The sequence below is a fragment of the Cryptomeria japonica genome, chromosome 10, assembly GCF_030272615.1.
Source record: "Cryptomeria japonica chromosome 10, Sugi_1.0, whole genome shotgun sequence".
Classification (NCBI taxonomy): Eukaryota; Viridiplantae; Streptophyta; class Pinopsida; order Cupressales; family Cupressaceae; genus Cryptomeria; species Cryptomeria japonica.
The window spans coordinates 827761457-827781766 of record NC_081414.1 but is presented as its reverse complement, the minus strand read 5'-3'; the positions used below and the strand labels follow the sequence as shown (position 1 = coordinate 827781766).

The 20310-nt window shown below is 38.0% G+C and overlaps 1 protein-coding gene across 5 annotated transcripts in view; it reads right to left on the bottom strand.

Annotated features, from left to right (window-relative positions):
- The window catches only part of LOC131076879 (uncharacterized), a 165229-nt gene that overhangs the window by 116315 nt on the left and 28604 nt on the right, over window positions 1-20310 (bottom strand). For all 5 annotated transcript variants that reach the window (XR_009113497.2, XR_009113498.2, XM_058014224.2 and 2 more), the window contains exon 4: window positions 5054-5251. Coding sequence is in view for 3 of the 5 variants with exons in the window: in XM_058014224.2 (XP_057870207.2) it covers window positions 5054-5251 (198 nt within the window). In the remaining 2 variants the exon portion in view is untranslated. The remainder of the gene's footprint in view (window positions 1-5053; window positions 5252-20310) is intronic.

The window sequence follows — 20310 nt, the reverse complement described above, 5'->3', positions numbered from 1 at the left end:
CTTATAGCCTCCTCTGAAAGGTAAGCCAAAGTGTTTCCTTCCTTGGACACGATCGATCTTGATTGTGGATCATAATGGCGGGCACACTCGATCATCAGCTCATGGCACTGGACTGCTGGAGGGAAATCGGCCGCCTTGATGATGCCACTTTCAATTATTCTCTTTGCGACAGGTGATGGCTTGCCAATGTAAGGGACCTCTCGAAACTTCTTCACACTGAAGTTTCCCAAGTTGGTATCTCCAATGTTGCTCCACTTTGACACGATCTTGGTCTCCAGTTCTTCATTCTTTTGATCTTCCTTCATGAGGGCTGGACGACTGGTGGATGCTCCTGCCTTTGGGGTCGCCATCTTGACACCTACACCACATTTCATAATGAGTAACATGCTTTGCAATGTAGAAATATAGACTAGATTAAAGTTTAAATTTAGGAAACTTCATGATAAATCTTTGAATTATCATTTCCTAAATATAGCTATGCAATTTGGAATTCAAAATTCAAAATTTGGACAAGGGAGATCTCGCCATACCTCTTCTTGAGAACTAACTCTAAGAAATAATGCAAATTTAAGCAAGTTCGCTAGGCAAGATGGTAAATCGAAGTCTTCAAAATGTGCTTCCTTTATCAACTTCACCACCTCTAGCCTTCAACGCCTTGGGGAAAATTCGCTCCACCTCTAGCCTTCAACTAAATTCGCTCCTTCTTAGACCAGATTTCGCACCTTGTTACTCTTCTCTAAATCGCACTTGAGTGAATGGACGAATGGTGGATTAACATTGCTCAAAATACCTTTCTTATATAGGCGCTCACCATTGCAATTTCCCATAGGCCGACTTTGGAAAATAGGCCAAAGATAAACAAAAATTAAATAAAAGGAGAGGCCGACTTGATAAAAAACATTAAATAATACCCCAAGCGCTCCAATTTTATTTTTAAAATAATAATAATTAATTTTAAATGCCTTTATAATTAAAAATTTCGATTTTTTAAAGGCTTAAAATTAATTATTCAATACCATGCGCTTTTATTAAATGTCAATTTAATTTCAAAATATTTCAAGGTTTTATCGAAATTGGCATTTAATGTGTCATAGATGACATTGGCGCCTAGGCATGGCAAGATAATGGACATCAACAAGATCGCTCTGGTCCCTTGGTGAGGAACAGGAGCGCCTTTTCATCTTAGCCTTGCAATCCTTGTTTTTTACGTTCAAAATCTCTTCCTAGACGTCCAAAATGGGATTCTCATTCGTAACTTTGAGTTCGATCTATTCAATTTTTGGAATGAATGCTCCTTAGAACATTTTCGCCCTGGTCCCTTGATGAGGGACAGGAGCGATTTCATCCTTTTGTCCTTGGTCCTTGTCTTTTTAATTGCCAAATCAAGTTTGGAGGTAAGCAATGATCATTAGTGTTCGTTCTACGCATGTTCAACTTGCTTTCTAAGACAAAAACGTCCCTTCCAAAGATTATCGCCCTAGTCCTCCAGTGAAGGACAGGAGCAATTTTTACATTTGAGCCAAAAATTGTCGATTCTTGGGGATGTTTCCTTGTTCATCATCTTCGAAAGGCATCTCTCACTTTGCACAACCCTTGCCTAGACATGGTTTCGGAGGGAAATGATTGTTTTTATAGAAATCGCCCTGGTCCTCCAGTGAAGGACAGGAGCGATTTTTTAGTTTATTGCACAATCCTCTAACCACATCAACATATAATTTCCTTCAAGGCGTAAAACATCATTCCTTTTTCCGTCTTGGGTCTTGGCAATGAGAGTAGCATTTCAAACGTTGGGCTTTTTAGGCAATTTTGAGGATTTCGCTCTGGTCCCTTGGTGAGGGACAGGAGCGATTTCATCCTTTTTCATCAACTCGGTGGTCTTTGTTACTTCATTCCTCCATGAAACCCTTTAAATATCATTTTGACCTTGTGTCTTGACTTGGATTCGTCCAAATTTGGAGAGGAGGGTTAGCTAAAGTGCTTTTCGCCCTGGTCCCTTAGAGAGGGACAGGAGCGCCTTGGCCATTATAAGCTCACTTGCGTTTTGCTAACTTTGAAAATTATCTTCAACGGATCGATTGTGTCTTCCTTCACCCACCTCAAACGTGAAACTTGCTTTCCTTTTGCCAAAAACTTGTCTTGAGGGAAAATCGCCTTGGTCCCTTGGAGAGGGATAGGAGCTTCATTTGAAAATCGCCTTGTTCCCTTGGTGAGGGACAGGAGCGAACTTATCAATTAGGTTGATTTTCTCCTTCGCAAGCCACTCAAGTTATATTCAACGGGCAAAACATACTTCTCTTGATCTCTCCAAGTCGCGAAATCACTTAAATCTTACGAGGATAATGCAAATTTAGAATTCAAGCTCCGGTCCTTCAGTGAGGGACAGGAGCGATTTTTGCTCTCAAGGCCAAATCCTTCTGCTTTTTTACTTCAAATTTCCTTTGCTGGGAAGGCATTATCCTTCTACAGGCCATGAACGCGAACCGAAGTCTAAGAAAGGTCTCAAAAAGGTGTGTTTGGAGAAAATCGCTCTGGTCCCTTGGTGAGGGACAAGAGCGATTTTGTCTTTTTAGACAAAAAGTTCAACTTTTCACCGTTTTTGACTAAGTCTGGATATTCAACTATGCTCATTTCATCCTTCCTTATGCCTTCGACGCTCCAATTTGATCAACCAAGGTCAAAAATGACCCTGATAAGCCATTTCGCCTTGGTCCTTCAGTGAAGGACAGGAGCGATTTTGTCTTAATCACTCAAAATCATCATCTTCAAACCTCAAAAATCCTTAAAATCTTCAGTTCATGTCCAATTGACTCCCTTGGCAACCCTGCACAAGACAATTTAAACAAGTTAAAGACAAATATGCATTAAATAATATTTTCGCCCTGGTCCCTGGGAGAGGGACAGGAGCGAATTCTCCTTAAACCTTCAAAATTTCATCATTCAATCACTTTATCATGCAGGATTAGGTCATCTTCAAGGCCAGGGTCAATCATCTTGCTTCAAAAATTTGGTCAAAATTCACCTAGACAAAATATACAACTTACCCTCAAAATACTGGCATTTAGACAAAACTTTGAATTTACCCCAAACAGAATCCTGACTTGACCTAAGACAACCCTGACTTCAGTAATCCATCTTCAGGAGGATGCGTAATAACTTTTTAAAATTCAACTGGACTTGTCTTAAACACACATTCAAAAGAAACCCCAAGGGTTTAGACCTAGTCCAGACAGACCTCACTCAAAATCCTAAAAAAAACAGAGAGAAGAGTGGGCAAAACCAAGCAAAAAAGAGGGGGTCCCCATTCTAATGGGGCGATGTGTGAAATGGTCACAACAAGGCCCCAAGAGTGAATGGACTGAGTCCCGGTAATCTGGGTTACATTAAGGAGGTGGTGTCAAGCGATAGGCAGCCAAGCCCTCTTCTGGGAATAGGGTCAGATTAGTTTAAGTTTAGGCATGGCTTTTAATAAGTTATATTAGAAAGAATTAGTTAGTTATGATAAATTAATAATAGAAGGTAGTAACATAGATATTGCTCTTGGTAATTGACAGTGTATAAATAGGGGGACATTACAGTTGTTTCTGAGATGGTTGTGCATGATGAAAATTAAAGAATTGAAAAGGTGCACCATTGCTTTCTATTAAATCCAGATGCAATTTGTAGAGACGTGGGGCTTTTGTGGCTGCTATCTCATTACGACTTCAGCAAAAGCGTGATATATGTATTCATTTATTGGTGTCCATCGTATTCTGGTTTATAATTCTTGTCAATTTTTCCATGTAGATGGAGATAATGCTCGTGTTAGGTTGTCTAGTTCCACATGGTATGATTGCATATATCATGATGACTCTAGTCTTTATTGCACACTGTTCTCAGAGTCTATTTCATGATAGCTTCTCTAATCTGCCGCTCCTGTTGAAGAGAGAACCATGACTTTTATATGGTAAATGTGTGGGATGGCATAATAGCCTTTGGTTGGACAGTAATGCACCTCAATGATGCTCTTCTTCTCCTATCTTATATCTAGAGTATGCTTGTGGGTATTGTATTCTTACATAGGGGCATCAAACTATGTTACATTTACTACTTGAGGGAGAATCATAGCTGTAATTAATTATGGACAGCTGTTGTATTCCCTAGGATAGATGACATACCTGTTATTTTAGATTCATCCTTTCAATAGGGTTTGTCTGTGTCTCGCATCTCTTGATACATGTTACTTTTGGCACACTGTTCATGTACTTGAATACATAAGTTGTACTATAATATAAGCATTATACAAATTTTGCAAATAAGATCTTATGGCTGTACTTTCCAGCTATTGAAAGGATGTTTTGAGGATAAATAATTTAGCATTTATGGGCTAAATTTCATGTTATTTTTACTGTCATTAAAGTTATAATTATCATTTCTCTGTATGTTAACTAATCCAGTTTATGATTACAATTGCTTTTACGTTTTCTTGTATTGGCAGGGCCCAGGGAATCAGCATGGTTTATTAATTCCCATACTCAGTTGATGATACCAGTTGTTTGCATTACTTGGATGATCAAGAATAGTTGCAAAACTCTTTGCCAGACAATCTAGCTTTTGCCTATTGATATCATGTGGAAGCCAAGATGCAAGGCTACTTTTCATTAGGGTGTCTTATATAAGCTTAAAGAAGGTGAGGTTCTCTGAGCAAGAATTAATTATGCTTGCTTTTTTCAAGAATATTAACAAGTCTTTACCTCTTGGTGCACAGGCTCTAGTTTTTCTGGCTATTGTAGGGAGAAACATTCCATGCAATCCTGCTGTTAACATGATGTAATAATTATGTGCTTGGAATGTTATAATAGATACATTCCTCCAAAAAAATCTTAAGGTTTGCAAGATTGGGATATCATTTAAGTTTCAAATTGAACCTCACATTAATTAAAGAACAGAAATCCAAAGTATATGCAAAACTGGGATGTCATTTCATTTCCAAATTGACCCTCTCATTAATTAAAGGACAAAAATCCATACATAATGAAAAAGTTTTATCCAACCAGTATTTATAAATTGAACCCACCTGAAGGAGACGTTCCACGCCTGAATCTAAATGTGTGAGATTCACAAGTAGCATGGACAACAATTGAATTATGCTCGGATCTACTTTTCCCAAAATCTCCATTTCCCTTTCTATTATCCCAATGTCAACCATTTTTCCTGCTAAAGCAGTCTCTTGTGACAGATTGATTAGTGCCTCTAATACAGGTTGAACAAACTCCTGCAATAGTTTTCAATAGCAGACATATAAATATTAGATTTCACCTAAAAGTCCCATAGGGCACAAAATCTCTAAAATCCAAAAATGTAAAATCAAGATCATCTACATATGCTACAGATTAAGTACTTAAACTAAATTTAAGCTTGATTCATATACAGAGAAACATTCGTAGGAAAACTGATCATACTCAATTGAGCTTCATAAAACCATAATTATGGCTTCAGCAACCTACCTACTAAAACTTTCCATCAACCCAAAGTATTTAACAATTTTCTGAAAGCTAGTGTTACCTAATAATATTGAAACAAGGGCAGGCTCAATTATTGATCATATTGAACCAAAGTATTTAACAATTTTAAGAAAGCTAGTGTCACCTAATAATATTGAAACAAGGGTAGACCCAATTATTGATCGTATCATCCAATGTCAATAGCTTAATCTTCAGCTGCTCAGTAACTTCTAAATGCATGCAAGGTATGCCTTAGGTGCATAAACATTAGTATTTCATTTGTTTAACCACTTCCAATTCTATGAAACATGTAAATCATGAACATAGGAATCTACAAATATATGCCAATTTCTTGGAAAAAATTCATGTTATGCCTATCAGACTCCATGTTATAGAATATTGACAAGCAGTTAGGTTGAGTGTTTTTGATTTCGTCAATATAAAACATTCATGTTCTCCATACGAAAAGCAAAAAATGATAATCTATGGAAGATTTAATGGGAACTGTTATCACTAAAACCTACACCCCTATTTGCTAAGCTATCAACTCAACAGGCTTGTGACACATGGGAACACTCCTAGGCCTGTGGGTTGCCTGAAAATCCTTCCTTTTGCAAAAGAACTTAGAAAATTACAATGTGCAACAAGCAAAAAGTAAGAACCCCTGAAAAAATGAAGTCCTGCAGTATATATGCTTTTACAAAAGGTAGTCAAAAGGACTCCACCTCCTCTTTTTCTTGTATTCATCTTTGTGACTGTCATATGGTCTCCATGAATGAGTACCCGTTTGTTCATGACAGCATGCTGGTAATAACACCTATAAACAGCGTGTTCTTACCAACCTACTGCCATGAACAAAATGTATTCCTTTATTGCGACTACCATAGGAGATGGACAAGGATTATTGCATCTATGTTGTAATAATTGTCCCTAATATCACAACATGCTGGGCTCAACCCTTGTGGGAGCCCATTTTACCCCACATGCTGAAAATGAGCATGATCAAATTTGTAGTTGCACATGAAGCAAACATGTTAGAAATAATATGTCTATGTATGATGATTTTTCTTGATTCTCTTGGATACCTAAAATATGCATCTCCTTTCAATGCACATCTAGACTGACTTATACATGTATAAGTGAATGCTCATGTATAGTGTATGACCTTTCATTGCTTAGAACACAGTTCTAACTCATTGCCTATCGTTTAATGCAGGAAACAGGAGCACTGAGGGCCTAGGGAAGCTAGGAGGAGAAGGACAACACCAGCAGATTTATGGATCAGCCAACAAGCGCTAGTCATCCAGGCAATGACTGGTCACCCTCTAGACTTTAGCATTTACTCATTCATGTATAATTTAGCTTTCATGTGCATCATGCATATCGAATGAACAAGGTCAGTCTCACGGCTTACTGTGTGAGACATGCATTCTATCATTTTCAATAAAGATTACATCTTTTCAGAAAGACTTGCCTAATCTTTCTATGCTTCGTACATTATATCAATGAAATAATCTTACTTTGCAATCTTTGCTTCCTGCAATCTTTTGAGGTTATTTCATTTGTAACTTGAATGCAACCTAAAGAGGCTATGAAATACACCACTTGCTCAAAAACTTAGTGGCTCTACCTGATTGAACCTGTAGGTGAAAATCTAGTAACAAGAACATTGACAATGAGCACAAAATGATAATCTGTGGAAGATTTAGATTTTCTATACCAACTAATTATTATAGATAGAATAACAATTGGATTCAGGGGACTTGTCAAGAGCTGACTAAGGAAATAAAATGGAAGCAAATTTGTCTCCACCATCTACAGTATTCTTCAGTGCAATGTCCCCACCCTAGTTAGTGTTGAAATAGTAGCTAGCTCAGATACCTATCTATTGTATTTTAATGTTGTCAATGGCAATTAAAATACACATGTATTATCTATTATGTAAATCGAACTTAGGGCTGGGCCCAAATACATGTAACTTGTAATTATGTCTTGCTTGGGCAAGACCTATATATAATGTAACTTGTGGATAGGACAGGCCCTATAAATGTAACTTGTAATTTGGTTTGACCCTAATTGGGCAATGTAACTTGTGGTCCTATATTGAATGTAACTTGTAGATAGGGTAGGCCCAATATGTATTTTGAGCGATTATGGAATTGGGCTGGGCCCAAACTCATGTAACGTGTGGTAAAGGCTAAGTTACCAGTACGTCTAGGTTTTCCCCCAAATTCGTCTTGGATTCGTCTTGGATTCAGATTTGGATACCATTCGTCTTGGATTCGTCTAGGTTGACTTTCACGGAAGGAAAATGGGTTATTTAAACCCTAAAACAAAAAGAGAAGACGGCACGAGCAGACAGAAAACACATTTTGGATTTGTCTTCGGCATTGCTTGTCTTCGTTTGTCTTCGGCTCACGACAACGGCTCACGGCTCATGACGCTCACGCAACGACTCACAACGCTCAGGCAACAGCTCACAACGCTCGGGCGACGGTAGTAGTTTCTTCGTTTGCTCAGGCGACGGAATCTATGGATGCTGTCGCAAACCTTCATCGTTAATAATGGAATATATAAAATAGATTTTTAAAAAGTATTATACATTAACTTAATATATTGTCCCATAACCTATATATTAGTAGTTATATAATTAGATTACAAATTTAAAATAATATAAGTTTTATAAGATATATTTAATATTAATTTATAATTAATATGTTTAATTTTTAATAATGAAATATATAAAATAGTTTATTTTAAAATTATTATACATTATATTAGTATATTGTTCGTAAAACTATATCTTAATAGTTATATAATAAAATTATAAGTTTAAAATAATATTAAATTTATAAAGTATATATTTAATATATATAAATATTTTTTAATTTTAATATACATATTTATGATTTTTATATGTTTTTTATACCAACGTACCCAGCTCCCTCAAATTTTTTTTGTCGTACCTGTGTACCGTACCCACGTACCCGATTTCGATTCCGATTCCGATTCGGTAACTTAGGGTAAAGGCAATCAAGCAATAAGTCTTAATAGGTCAAGACCTATATATATATAATATTATTATTAAATTAACAAGGCAGGCCGACTTGAGACTTGACACCACAAGTCAAGTATATAAGCAAGTCATTTGCACAGCATAATGAATCAATTAATATACAAGGCGAATCATTCTTAAGGCTGTCAACAAATGTAATCTGCTCTCCAACATTTGGCGATCTCTCTCTCTCTCTCTTGTGCAAACTTGCTCCTCATCCATTGTGTGAATGGCTGGCTATTAGGTGATGCTATCAAGATCTTGCGAAGCTAATGAAGACTTGCCTTGAGCAAATTTGATGCTGATGATAAGGGCTGCAATCTCCATTATCATATAAAGAGGAATTCAGATCTGCTATCTTGTTGGTTGAACAGCAATCTGAGATAAGCACACTTGCCTTGTAATTGCCTACATTTGAGATAATACACATTGTACTTTATGGCTGGGTTTTTCACCTCCAAGAGGGAGGTTTTCCCAGGGTATTGGTGTGTCTTGTTTTGTGTTTTTATTGTTGTTATTGTTCTGTTATAACCTGATTATTTAAGATTAACATCTAATTGCTTAAAATTAACATGGTATCAGAGCTTTAGGTTCATTCTAAATAATCAGATTATTAGTTGTTCTTCACTTTCAGTTTGTTGTTAGTTTTGCAAGATGGTTACAGGTCTGAAAGTCAAGGACAGACTTGAAGGTGCCTTAAATTTTACACCATGGAAGGTTTGTTACAGTTTGTGAAAGATATGGATCTGAATGAGCCTTCGGATCTGGATGAGCTAAAGCAATTCAAGAAGTCTACCGTGAATCAGAAAGTTCAACAGCAATGTCTGCTTGACAAATTAAAGGCATCGATGGGACGATAGCAAGAATAAGATTTCAGGTGCTCTCATTCCAATATTCTCAATTATAGGGTCCACCTGGTTGGAGATTTGAATCTGATTACCTTATTGTTATTAGTGTCTTATCTAGTGCACAAGGTTCTCTTGCTTGTTAACTACTTCATCTGAGGGTGCTTTCATATGTCGGTTTGTGCACTTGTTTTCAGATCTTAGTATTGCCTAACTTTCTTCCTAAAGTTTGGAAAAATCACCCTAGTTCGAGCTTTGTTCTTGTGTTAAGAATTTGTTCTAATCCAGTTTGAAGTATTGAAGATAGTTATGCCCTACTCTCTATGTTTAACTCTCAACCTATTTGATGTGGTGATCCAAATTGATGCATTGATCTAAATACATCATTGGCACTGAAGACTTCAGTATGTGTATTCAGATATAAATCTAGGAGTATTATGATGGCAAGCATAAATAGAAAGATGAATAAATTTATAGGAGATTCAGAAACATGGAACCTCAGTCATTGGTGTGATAAACATCCTATTTAGTATCTATGCCCAATGTTGACCTTACTATCTTCATATTATGATTTGATCCCTTATGATACTTGTTGCATAGTTCTGATGCACTGTATTCTATCTAAGTCTTGAAATGCTCAATAGTCTTGCTGCTCTAGAATTATATACTCGTATGGTGTGTCTCTTGATTTGCATCAAATCTCTTAACATCGTATGGACTGCATTTTCTATTATGTTTTATGTTTGGATAAGGTTGTCATGTAGGGTTGTGACTGTGTAACACTTGGTTCTCTTCAGCTCTTCATAATAGGCCCTCACGTTCTTTGTTATGTTGTTATTATAACCTTGCTCTGCTCCTCTTGTGTAGAGGATTGCCTTTAGCTCTAATGCATTTTCTGTCGTGGCTTTCATCATCCTTACATTATATTCATTGTGACACTATCTCTTCAATTTAAGCATACTGCCTATTACATTCTTTGAAGTAAGTATTTTCTTGATGATGAAACCTAAGATGAATGAGTGTAATGGGCACCCCCTGTTCGGTACTAAATTTATGTCCTTTTTACTTAGTGTAATTTTGTCAAACAGTTGGCTTGCAAGCTGACTACTGGATTTTTTTTGGTTCTTGATTTGCAATAGGATAAATTGGATAAATTGATATTTATTGTAAAGCTTTCAAAGTTTATTCGATATAAAAACAACCAGACATATCAAATACCAAAAACAAGAAGATTAATGCTGATGGTATTTATTTAATTCCAACTTCAAGCATACAAATCAGATCTGAAGAATATTACAGACCATATGATAATAAACAAATTCAAACCTGAACTCCACAAGTATAGAACCTGCTGAAAACACTGTTCATGCACTGTAGCTGCACTATTCACGGCACTGTAGCATTTTTATTATTCATGCGGCACTGTAGCAAACACTATTCACGCGGTACTGTAGCAAAAACACTATTCACGTGGTACTGTAGCAAAATCAATATCTTCAAATCTGCACTTTCAAACCCCTATAAAAACATCATGCGAGAGCACCAAATGAAGCCCAATGTGTTTCCTGAATGAAAACACCATTAATCCTCCTGACTGTGTCTTTCAACAGCGAAGAGAATGCTAGCAAACAGAGATTCCGTCCTCCAAGCCCAATAATCAGATCTCTACGAAATCCAACAGCATAACATTAATCTCATCCCAGCATATCCCAAAAGAGAGCTCTCAACCTCCATTTATATCTTCTTCCTGGATGCAAACACTTCATTTCCTAAATGTGGGATAATACATTTTAGAATAAAATATTATTTCCACAATGTACACATTAAAGGGAACTTTTAATATTTTAAACATTACTTTATATTCCCAACCTTATAATATAACAATAAAGTTAAATATTTAATTTAACTTTACACTTTATCGTTAAATATTAAAACATTGTTGATAATCCCTTTAAATCATTGTCACCTTCAAATATTTTTTACTGATAATTATGCCAACCAGGGAAACACTAAAAATTTCAAGTCACTGCTTGGAGACTAACTTACTATAAATAGTAAGTGTCTAGAAACCCTATCAGAGCAGCACCGATTGGCCTGAAATCGAAAACACCTAGGCCAAAACACCTCAGGATCCCATCAATGTCCTTGTTAGCCTTCGGGACCGTGTCAGAATAGGCTAACGACACCCCATATCATGTTGCGCTAAAAAGGGGACATTACAATGAGGTATCTAACTTATTGAATTTGGCTTTCGATCATACGCTTGTGCTCAACTACAATGTGTATCCTTTTGAGTGGTCGATACTCATATCTGATTTTATGCATTGGCTAGAAAGACAATTAGGCTTATATACCTTGCTTATGGATTTTGTAAAATGTTTTCTGAAGTCATACACTTGCTTTAGTTTTCTAATATAAGTTAACTCTCTGTTATTCAACTATGGAAAACAATTTTAGAATGTTGTGTAGCTTTACTCTATGGTTGAAGTTGATCATAGACTGGCAATATCTTTTTGAGCAATCTTGGCATATGTTATCAATGGTGGAAGTCTAGATAAGTTACTTTACATGTTAATTCATTCTATTGGGATATTTTCTCTTCAAGTGTTTCTTAAATTACCATGCCTTCAAGCTTAAGAGGGAGCTTGGTTTCTTCACTTGAAGGTATGCCTTGATCACAATGATTGTACTATAGGTCCATTTCGTAAAAGTGAAGTAGGGAAAAGGTTGGCATTTCTCATCTTTGATTTATGGCTGCCTTCCTTGATTGATTCTTAGTTTATGCAATCTTCATGAGACTTGATTACCACAATTTTTATTAAGAATCAAAAGAGAGTTCCATATGGAAGTTTTTGAAAATATGAAGCTAGATGTAGTTAGAAGGAAACATTTGCTCTTGCTGCTAGATATACTAATATTAGAACCACTATAGCTAATGCTGCAGGCTGGAAGTTAGATATAAAGACTATTTTCTTAATGTTGTCTATATTGAACAACCTGAAGGTTATGAGATTCATAATAGAGAAACTCATGTGTGCAGACTGAAGAAAGCTCTCTATGGTCTCAAGCAAGCTCCTAGGGCTTGGTATGAAAGAATTGATAAGTACTTAGTTAGCTTAGGGTTTTATAAGAATGATGTTGATCCTAACATTTACTTTAAAGTATTTAATGGTGAAATGCTAATTGTGGTTTTATATGTGGATGATTATTTCTAATTGGTGAAGATAGTCGAGGACAGACTTGAAGGTGCCCTAAATTTTAAACATGGAAGGTATGTTATAGTTTGTGAAAGATAAGGATCTGACTGAACCTTCGGATCTGGATGAGCTAAAGGAACTTGAAGAAATCCTTGAAGTTGCCACGTTTGAATTGAAGAGAGCTTCAATTAAGACCGTAGACTTCACAGACTATTACCAGGCTAAATGATACTTCACGCATAGCACCAGAAGGCTAACCAGCCACCAAGTATTAACCATAAACAATCATGAAATAGGCCCAAAGTATGGAAATAAATTCAAAATAATATTCTGATCAGAAATATTGATCCTATAAACCTTTCGACAGAGACTATATCACTATAACTCCAAGACACCACTATGTAACCCCTGTTCAATAATCTGAAAGGTATCCGCTGTGATAGAGACCAGACGACTAAACTCCTCAAGGCATGAATAAAAGACCATCATATGATCGCTCCCTTTGATAGAGTAACAACAGCATCAATTGCCTTCCTTTTGTCAAAGACAATCTTCACGTACAAATGGAGAAAATACTTAATGCCTCCAATACCAAAATCCGCTGCAGATATCAAAGGCAGTTTCTACGCACCAAGAAGGAACAAGAAGTCTTGATACATATAAACTTCCATTTCCCAATCTGCATTTGTTCTACAACCAATCTGTCTGCAAATTCGTCTGCGAAGGAGATTTTACGAATTTCTTTCAAAACTGCGGGCTAGGGTGGATTTGTTTCACCACCGAAACCCCAAAACCTCAAGCACTAAAGCTCTCGGCAAATAATTGATAGAATAAAATCTTTAACATCTCAAATGAGGCTTCCAACTTTGCTTTTGTATTTTCCCGTGAAGATTCCACATAAAAGTTTTCCCACACAAATATTTAAATTTAAATATTTGAACTTTAAGAGGGAAAAGTATTAAAGTAACCTTTTAATAATATGATATAACATATGTCACTTTAATAAAAATATCAATTAAATAAAATTATTTGAATAATAATAAGCTTTTTGTGAATAATATTTAATAATTAATTCCCTTACTTCATTAATAGCTTACGGGAATCAGATAAGCTATTAATTAATCTTGATCATCAATTGGGAGGGGACATTACATGATTTTATGGAAATTTGATATTAACTTGAGACCATTAAGTTTTTTACATTTAGGTTTTTGTTTGCATCCCATCATGACGGTTGTTTTATTAACACCTGAAAATTGTAAACCTTCACCTTCCTTTCTTACCAATTTGTTTGGTCATCTTGTGGAGAGAAATTGTTTTGTTTGCACAGTTGCACCTAATAGGACAATAATTGAATACCCATGATCATATTCATTGTTGTCATTGATAGTAGATACCATATGAAATGAAAAATCAGAACTAATTTTTCAGCAATTTAATATTAAAATGACACCATTCAGTTTCTAACCTTTTGTTTTTTGTTTGCATCCCATCATGGGAGTTGTTCTCCATTGTGTCATGCCCCCGACCAGGCATCCCAATGCAAATGAATTTAAAATCGGGAAAGTCTGAATGGTATCAAGTGCACATAGTTCGCTCCTCAACAACAGCAAGTGGTTAAGGGGAAACAACGTGTTAAGGACTGATTAGACCAAACGATTCATTAAGACAGTGAATTAGTTATGAGAGAAAGGCAGCATTTAAGTTTTAGAAAGGGACACCGTTTTTCAAGAAAAGGTTCCACCCAAAATGACACAACTTCTCAACAATAAGAGAAGGGTATATGCTGAGAGGACAGGATGGTAGAAGGGAAGCATCAGGAATAATCAAAATCACTGAGGAGTCATTTCCGGCAGACCAAGTCCTCAAACAATAATCAGACTGAAACAACATCGAGTTAGACTAATAGCATCATCATCAATCATCATTCAATAATACATCTTGTCGATCATCGACTAAGGATCAAGCCCAGCAGTCAGCGACAAGAAGCAGACTCAGAAATTGGGAATATTACACCAATTACAATCATCAGAACAGAAACAATTACAAAAGTTAAACAATTAGATAATATACAGATCGGGCATAGGAAAGCAACAGACCCCTGGTTATTTCAGAACTGTTATTACTAGCATGTAGTAATCTAACAAATGCTCTTGTGGTATTAATACTGCCTATACGTTATTTGTCAATCAATATATAGATAGATAGCATATGTCAAAACAAGGAAGGAGGTGTAAGGAAGGAGGAAATCATGAGGATTGCCATCTAGGTAGGATACCCCAAAGGGATGTCCATGTTGCCTACCACCGGGACCAAGAGAGCCAAAGCTCCGCTCTTGGGCTTAGATAGGACAATCGAGGAACCTCCATTACGATCTCCTCTTCGACTCTATAATGATGGCTATTAATCTTAGGAGATGAAGAATTGATAGGCAAAGCAGGTACAAGCACCCCACTAGGTACAATACCCCAAGTGGATGTACATGTTGCCTGCCATCGGGGCCAAGAGGACCAAAGTTCTTCTCTTGGGCTTAGTAATGTCCCCTTTTTAGCGCAACATAATATGGGGTGTCGTTAGCCTATTCTGACATGGTCCCGAAGGCTAACAAGGACATTGATGGGATCCTGAGGTGTTTTGGCCTAGGTGTTTTGGCCTAGGTGTTTTCGATTTCAGGCCAATCGGTGCTGCTTTGACAGGGTTTCTAGACACTTACTATTTATAGTAAGTTAGTCTCCAAGCAGTGACTTGAAATTTTTAGTGTTTCCCTGGTTGGCATAACTATCAGTAAAAATATTTGAAGGCGACAATGATTTAAAGGGATTATCAACAATGTTTTAATATTTAACGATAAAGTGTAAAGTTAAATTAAATATTTAACTTTATCGTTATTTTATAAGGTTGGGAATATAAAGTAATGTTTAAAATATTAAAAGTTCCCTTTAATGGTACATTGTGGGAAATAATATTTTATTCTAATTGTATCATCCCACATTTAGGAAATGAAGTGTTTGCATCCAGGGAGAAGATATAAATGGAGGTTGAGAGCTCTCTTTTGGGATATGCTGGGGATGAATTAATGTTATGCTGTTGGATTTCGGAGAAATCTGATTTGTATGCTTGGAGTTGGAATTAAATAAATACCATCAGCATTAATCCTCTTGTTTTTGGTATTTGATATGTCTAGTTATTTTTATATTGAATAAACTTTGAAAGCTTTACAATAAATATCAGTTTACCAAATTTATCCTATAGCAAATCAAGAACCAAAAAATCCAGTAGTCAGCTTGCATGCCAACTGTTTGACAAAATTACACTAAGTAAAAAGGACATAAATTTAGTACCGAACAGGGGGTGTCCATTACAGTGGCATCAGAGCAGAAGATTCTGCCATCTTGTGGGAAACTTTCACCAAAACATATTGCAGAAATAAAACAGGTCCAGAATGTATGATTGAGCATGCGACAGGGGCATTATAATTTTCGCAATACCAGGGCCAGACAAAATAGAAATCCGGATAGTCAGAGTGAGCAGTCTAGTTCATCCGTGCAGGTGGACATAGAATCCAGTCATACAGACATAGAGGAAATATTCTTCGAGCAGGACAGCAGTATGGGTGACCAAGATGAGAGGAATATCGTTCCAGATCAGGGGGAGGTAATGTTCAGACAGTTGCTGGGTACGTTAGAGCAAGGGCAGCGTATGGAGCAGGAGCAGAATAGGCGAATGGACATGATGTTGCAGCTTATGGCTAGACAGATGGGCGTTAATATTAATCCAGGTGATGCCAACAATGGAAACAATAACAATAGGGGAAACGATAACAATAGGGGCAATGATAATGATGGAGGCCGAGGCAACAACAATGGCCCTGAGAATAATATTAATGGTAATAATGGACATGGCAACAATGGGAATGAGGCGGATAACTTTAGACACATTGCACGCCCAGCTCGAACAGCGAGCTCGAGACCTCTTCTACCCACCTCTCCACCTAGGGATCCGGTTCAACCAGTGAACGAACCGCAGATTACTGAGTTACAGGGTCAGTTCAGGAGGGACTGGGAGGCCAGTGGACCCGAGTTTCAGGCAGATATTTCCCTCAGAGATTATATGGACTTGAGGATGAGACATATGCCTAGAGCAGGAGGGAGGAATCAGAATTTTGAGCTGAGGAAGAAAGTTGGAAAACTTTCCTTGCCTTATTATGATGCTTCAGGGAAGATGACTGCACGAGCTTGGGTGCAGAAGATAGATACATACTTGCAGCTAAATCCTATGCCTGAGGATGAGGCTATCAAGTATGCGGCTATGCATTTGGACGGCGTTGCGCATGAATGGTGGCATCATGGCATGGTGACTCTGGGGCATAATCAGATTACATCCTATGAGGAATTCACAGAAAGATTGATTGAGAGATTTGACACTAGGGATCCCGAGTTACATTTCAAGGAGCTAGCACAGTTAAAACAGTCAGGTTCAGTGGATGCTTACATCGCCGAGTTTCAGCGTTTGTCTGTACTTGTTACTGATATCTCTCCTAGGAGATTGGTGGTGTTATTTTGTGATGGGCTTGCTGATCCATTACGTGGTTGGGTGAAGGGACATGATCCACTCACCTTAGCAGAAGCAACTAAAAAGGCACGAGATTTAGCCCCTTCGGTATACAAAGGAAAATACCATTCAACAGATTCTTCCTACCGCAAGGACAAAGACAAAAAACCATTTCAGAAAGAGTATAACAAACCCAAAGAAGGATCAAAAGGACTAGACAGTGAAACCTTGAATGAACTTCGAAAGAAGAAATTGTGCTTCCAGTGTAGAGAGCCTTGGGACTTATCTCATAAATGCCCTCTCAAGGCTAAGGCAAATCAAATGGAGTATTTTTCAGCAGAGGAGTCAGAGTCAGAGGGGGAGGATCAGCACTCCGATTCAGATGAGGGTAACACGATAGAGGAGAGCAGCATTCCTAAGGATGATAGATCGTTGGCACGCTTGACAGGGGCCCAAAAGGCAATCACATTTAAGGTCAGGGGCACTATCCAGGGGCAGAAAGTGATATCTCTCATTGACACTGGGGCTACACATAACTTTATAGATACACAGTTGGTAGCCAGGATAGGTTTACAGACAGAGGAGCATGATGGTTTTAGAGTCATGGTGGCTAATGGCCAAAAGCTATTATGTACTCAGAAGGTTTCAAATCTTCACATTAGATTTGGAGATGGTTATGAGTTGAAGGATGATTTCTATGTTGTGGACATGGGAGATTACGACGTCATCCTCGGTATGACATGGATGGCATCGCTGGTTGAGTTCACTTTCAACCTAGCGAAGTTGGAAATGAGGTTTCAGCATGAGGGTAGGACTGTTGTACTCAGGGGACTTTCAGATGGGAGTTGCAGGGTAGTCTCTTTGAGGAGAATGGAGAAACTTTTTCGACATAATGACATAGAGTGGGCAACAGAGTGCTTAGTTATGCCAACTTCACCGGAGCCTCGGGTGAAGAGTTATCCACCAGATATACAGGAGATTCTTGACAGGCATGCCAAGGTATTCAGTGATATTCCTCACGGGGTTCCTCCTAACAGGGGTGCAGAGCATGTTATTGAGCTCGAGGAGGGAGCCAAACCAATGATGATCACTCCTTATCGTCATCCTAAGAAACATAAAGATGAGATAGAGAAGGCAATTAAGGAGTTGTTGGAAATGGGAAATGGGGCACATCAGGCCTAGCAAAAGCCCCTTTGCTTCAGCTGTAGTTTTGGTAAAGAAGAAGGATGGGACGATGCGCATGTGCATCGATTACAGGGCATTGAATAAGAAAACAATTAAAAACAGGTATCCCATTCCTAGGATTGATGAGCTGATTGATGAGTTGCATGGGGCATGCTTCTTCACCAAAATTGATTTGCGATCTGGATACCATCAGATCAAGATGAGAGCAGAGGACATTGAGAAAACAGCCTTCCGATGTCACTATGGCCACTTTGAGTTTATGGTTATGCTATTTGGACTAACCAATGCACCCGCTACATTTCAGAGTTGTATGAACCAGGTATTCAGGGAGCAGTTGAGGAGATTTGTCTTGATCTTCTTTGATGACATCTTGGTCTTCAGTAAGACCTGGGAGGAACATTCACAGCATTTGGAGGAGGTATTATCTATCCTAGAGAGAGAGTCTTTGTATGCCAAGGAGTCTAAGTGTGAGTTTGGTATGACAGAATTACTATACCTTGGGCATATTATTAGTGCGGATGGTGTTCGGGTTGATCCCGAAAAGATTAGAGCTATAGTAGATTGGCCTACTCCCACAAACCTCACACAGCTTAAGGGGTTCTTTGGTTTATGTGGGTTTTACAGGAGGTTTGTTAAGGGGTTTTCACAGACTGCAGCACCTTTGACAGACCTCACTAAAAAGGGAGCCTTTGTATGGACAGAAGCAGCGCAGCGATGTTTTGACCACTTCAAACAAGTGATGTCATCTTGTCCGGTTTTAGCTCTACCAGATTTCACGAAGCCATTTGAACTTCAGTGTGATGCTTCAGGTGATGGGATAGGGGCAGTATTGATGCAGGAGAAACATCCCATTGCATTCGAGAGTAGGAAGCTTCGAGGTGTTGAGAGGAGCTATTCTATCTATGACAGGGAGATGTTGGCCATAATGCATGCATTGGCCAAATTCCGATCATACTTAGTAGGTGGACGGTTTGTGATCAAAACTGATCACAATAGCATAAAATATTTCATGAGCCAGCGTGATCTTAATGACCGGCAACAGAAATGGGTTACTAAATTGCAGGCTTATGACTTTGACATAGAGTTTGTCAAAGGTAAGAAAAACGTGGTAGCTGATGCCTTATCTCGGAGACCTCACTTATGTGCTCTGGCAGAGATTTCAGGAGATTGGAGAGATCAGATTATAGCAGAGTATGTCGGAGATGCTTGGGCTTCTGGATTGATTTCAGATACTATACAGGATGATCACTATGAGGTGATAGATGGATTGATCAGAGTTCAAGACAGAGTTTATTTGATTCCGTCATCACATTTGAGAGAGGTGATACTGAAGGCATTTCATGATGCACCCACAGCTGGGCATCCGGGGATCTTCAAGACCTACAGGCAGATCCGAGAGCGGTTCACATGGAGAGGGCTCAAGGATGATGTTCAGAGGTATGTCAGGGAGTGTGCGGTTTGTCAACAGAATAAGGGAGAGCACACATTTCCTGCAGGTTTATTACAGCCCTTGCCCATTCCAGATAGGAAATGGGAAAGTATTTCGATGGACTTCATCACTGGTTTACCACGAGTGCAGGGAAGGGATTGCATCTATGTGGTGGTGGACCGCTTGACGAAGTTCGCTCACTTCTTTGCTATTCCATCCATTTACACAGCAGCACAGGTGGCAAATCTTTTCTTTAGAGAGATATTCAGGTTACATGGGTTGCCCAGATTCATTGTCAGTGATCAAGATAGTAAGTTTATGAGTGTTTTTTGGCAGGAGTTGTTTAGGTTGTGTGGTACAGATCTTACACCTAGCACTAGTTATCATCCGCAGACAGATGGGCAAACAAAGATTGTGAATAAATGGGTGGAGGGATATTTGAGGAACTATGTAACTGCACAACAAAAAGCTTGGGTCAGATGGTTGCATATGGGAGAGTATTGTTATAACACCACTTATCATATGTCCATCAGGATGACTCCTTTCATGGCACTCTATGGTTATGATG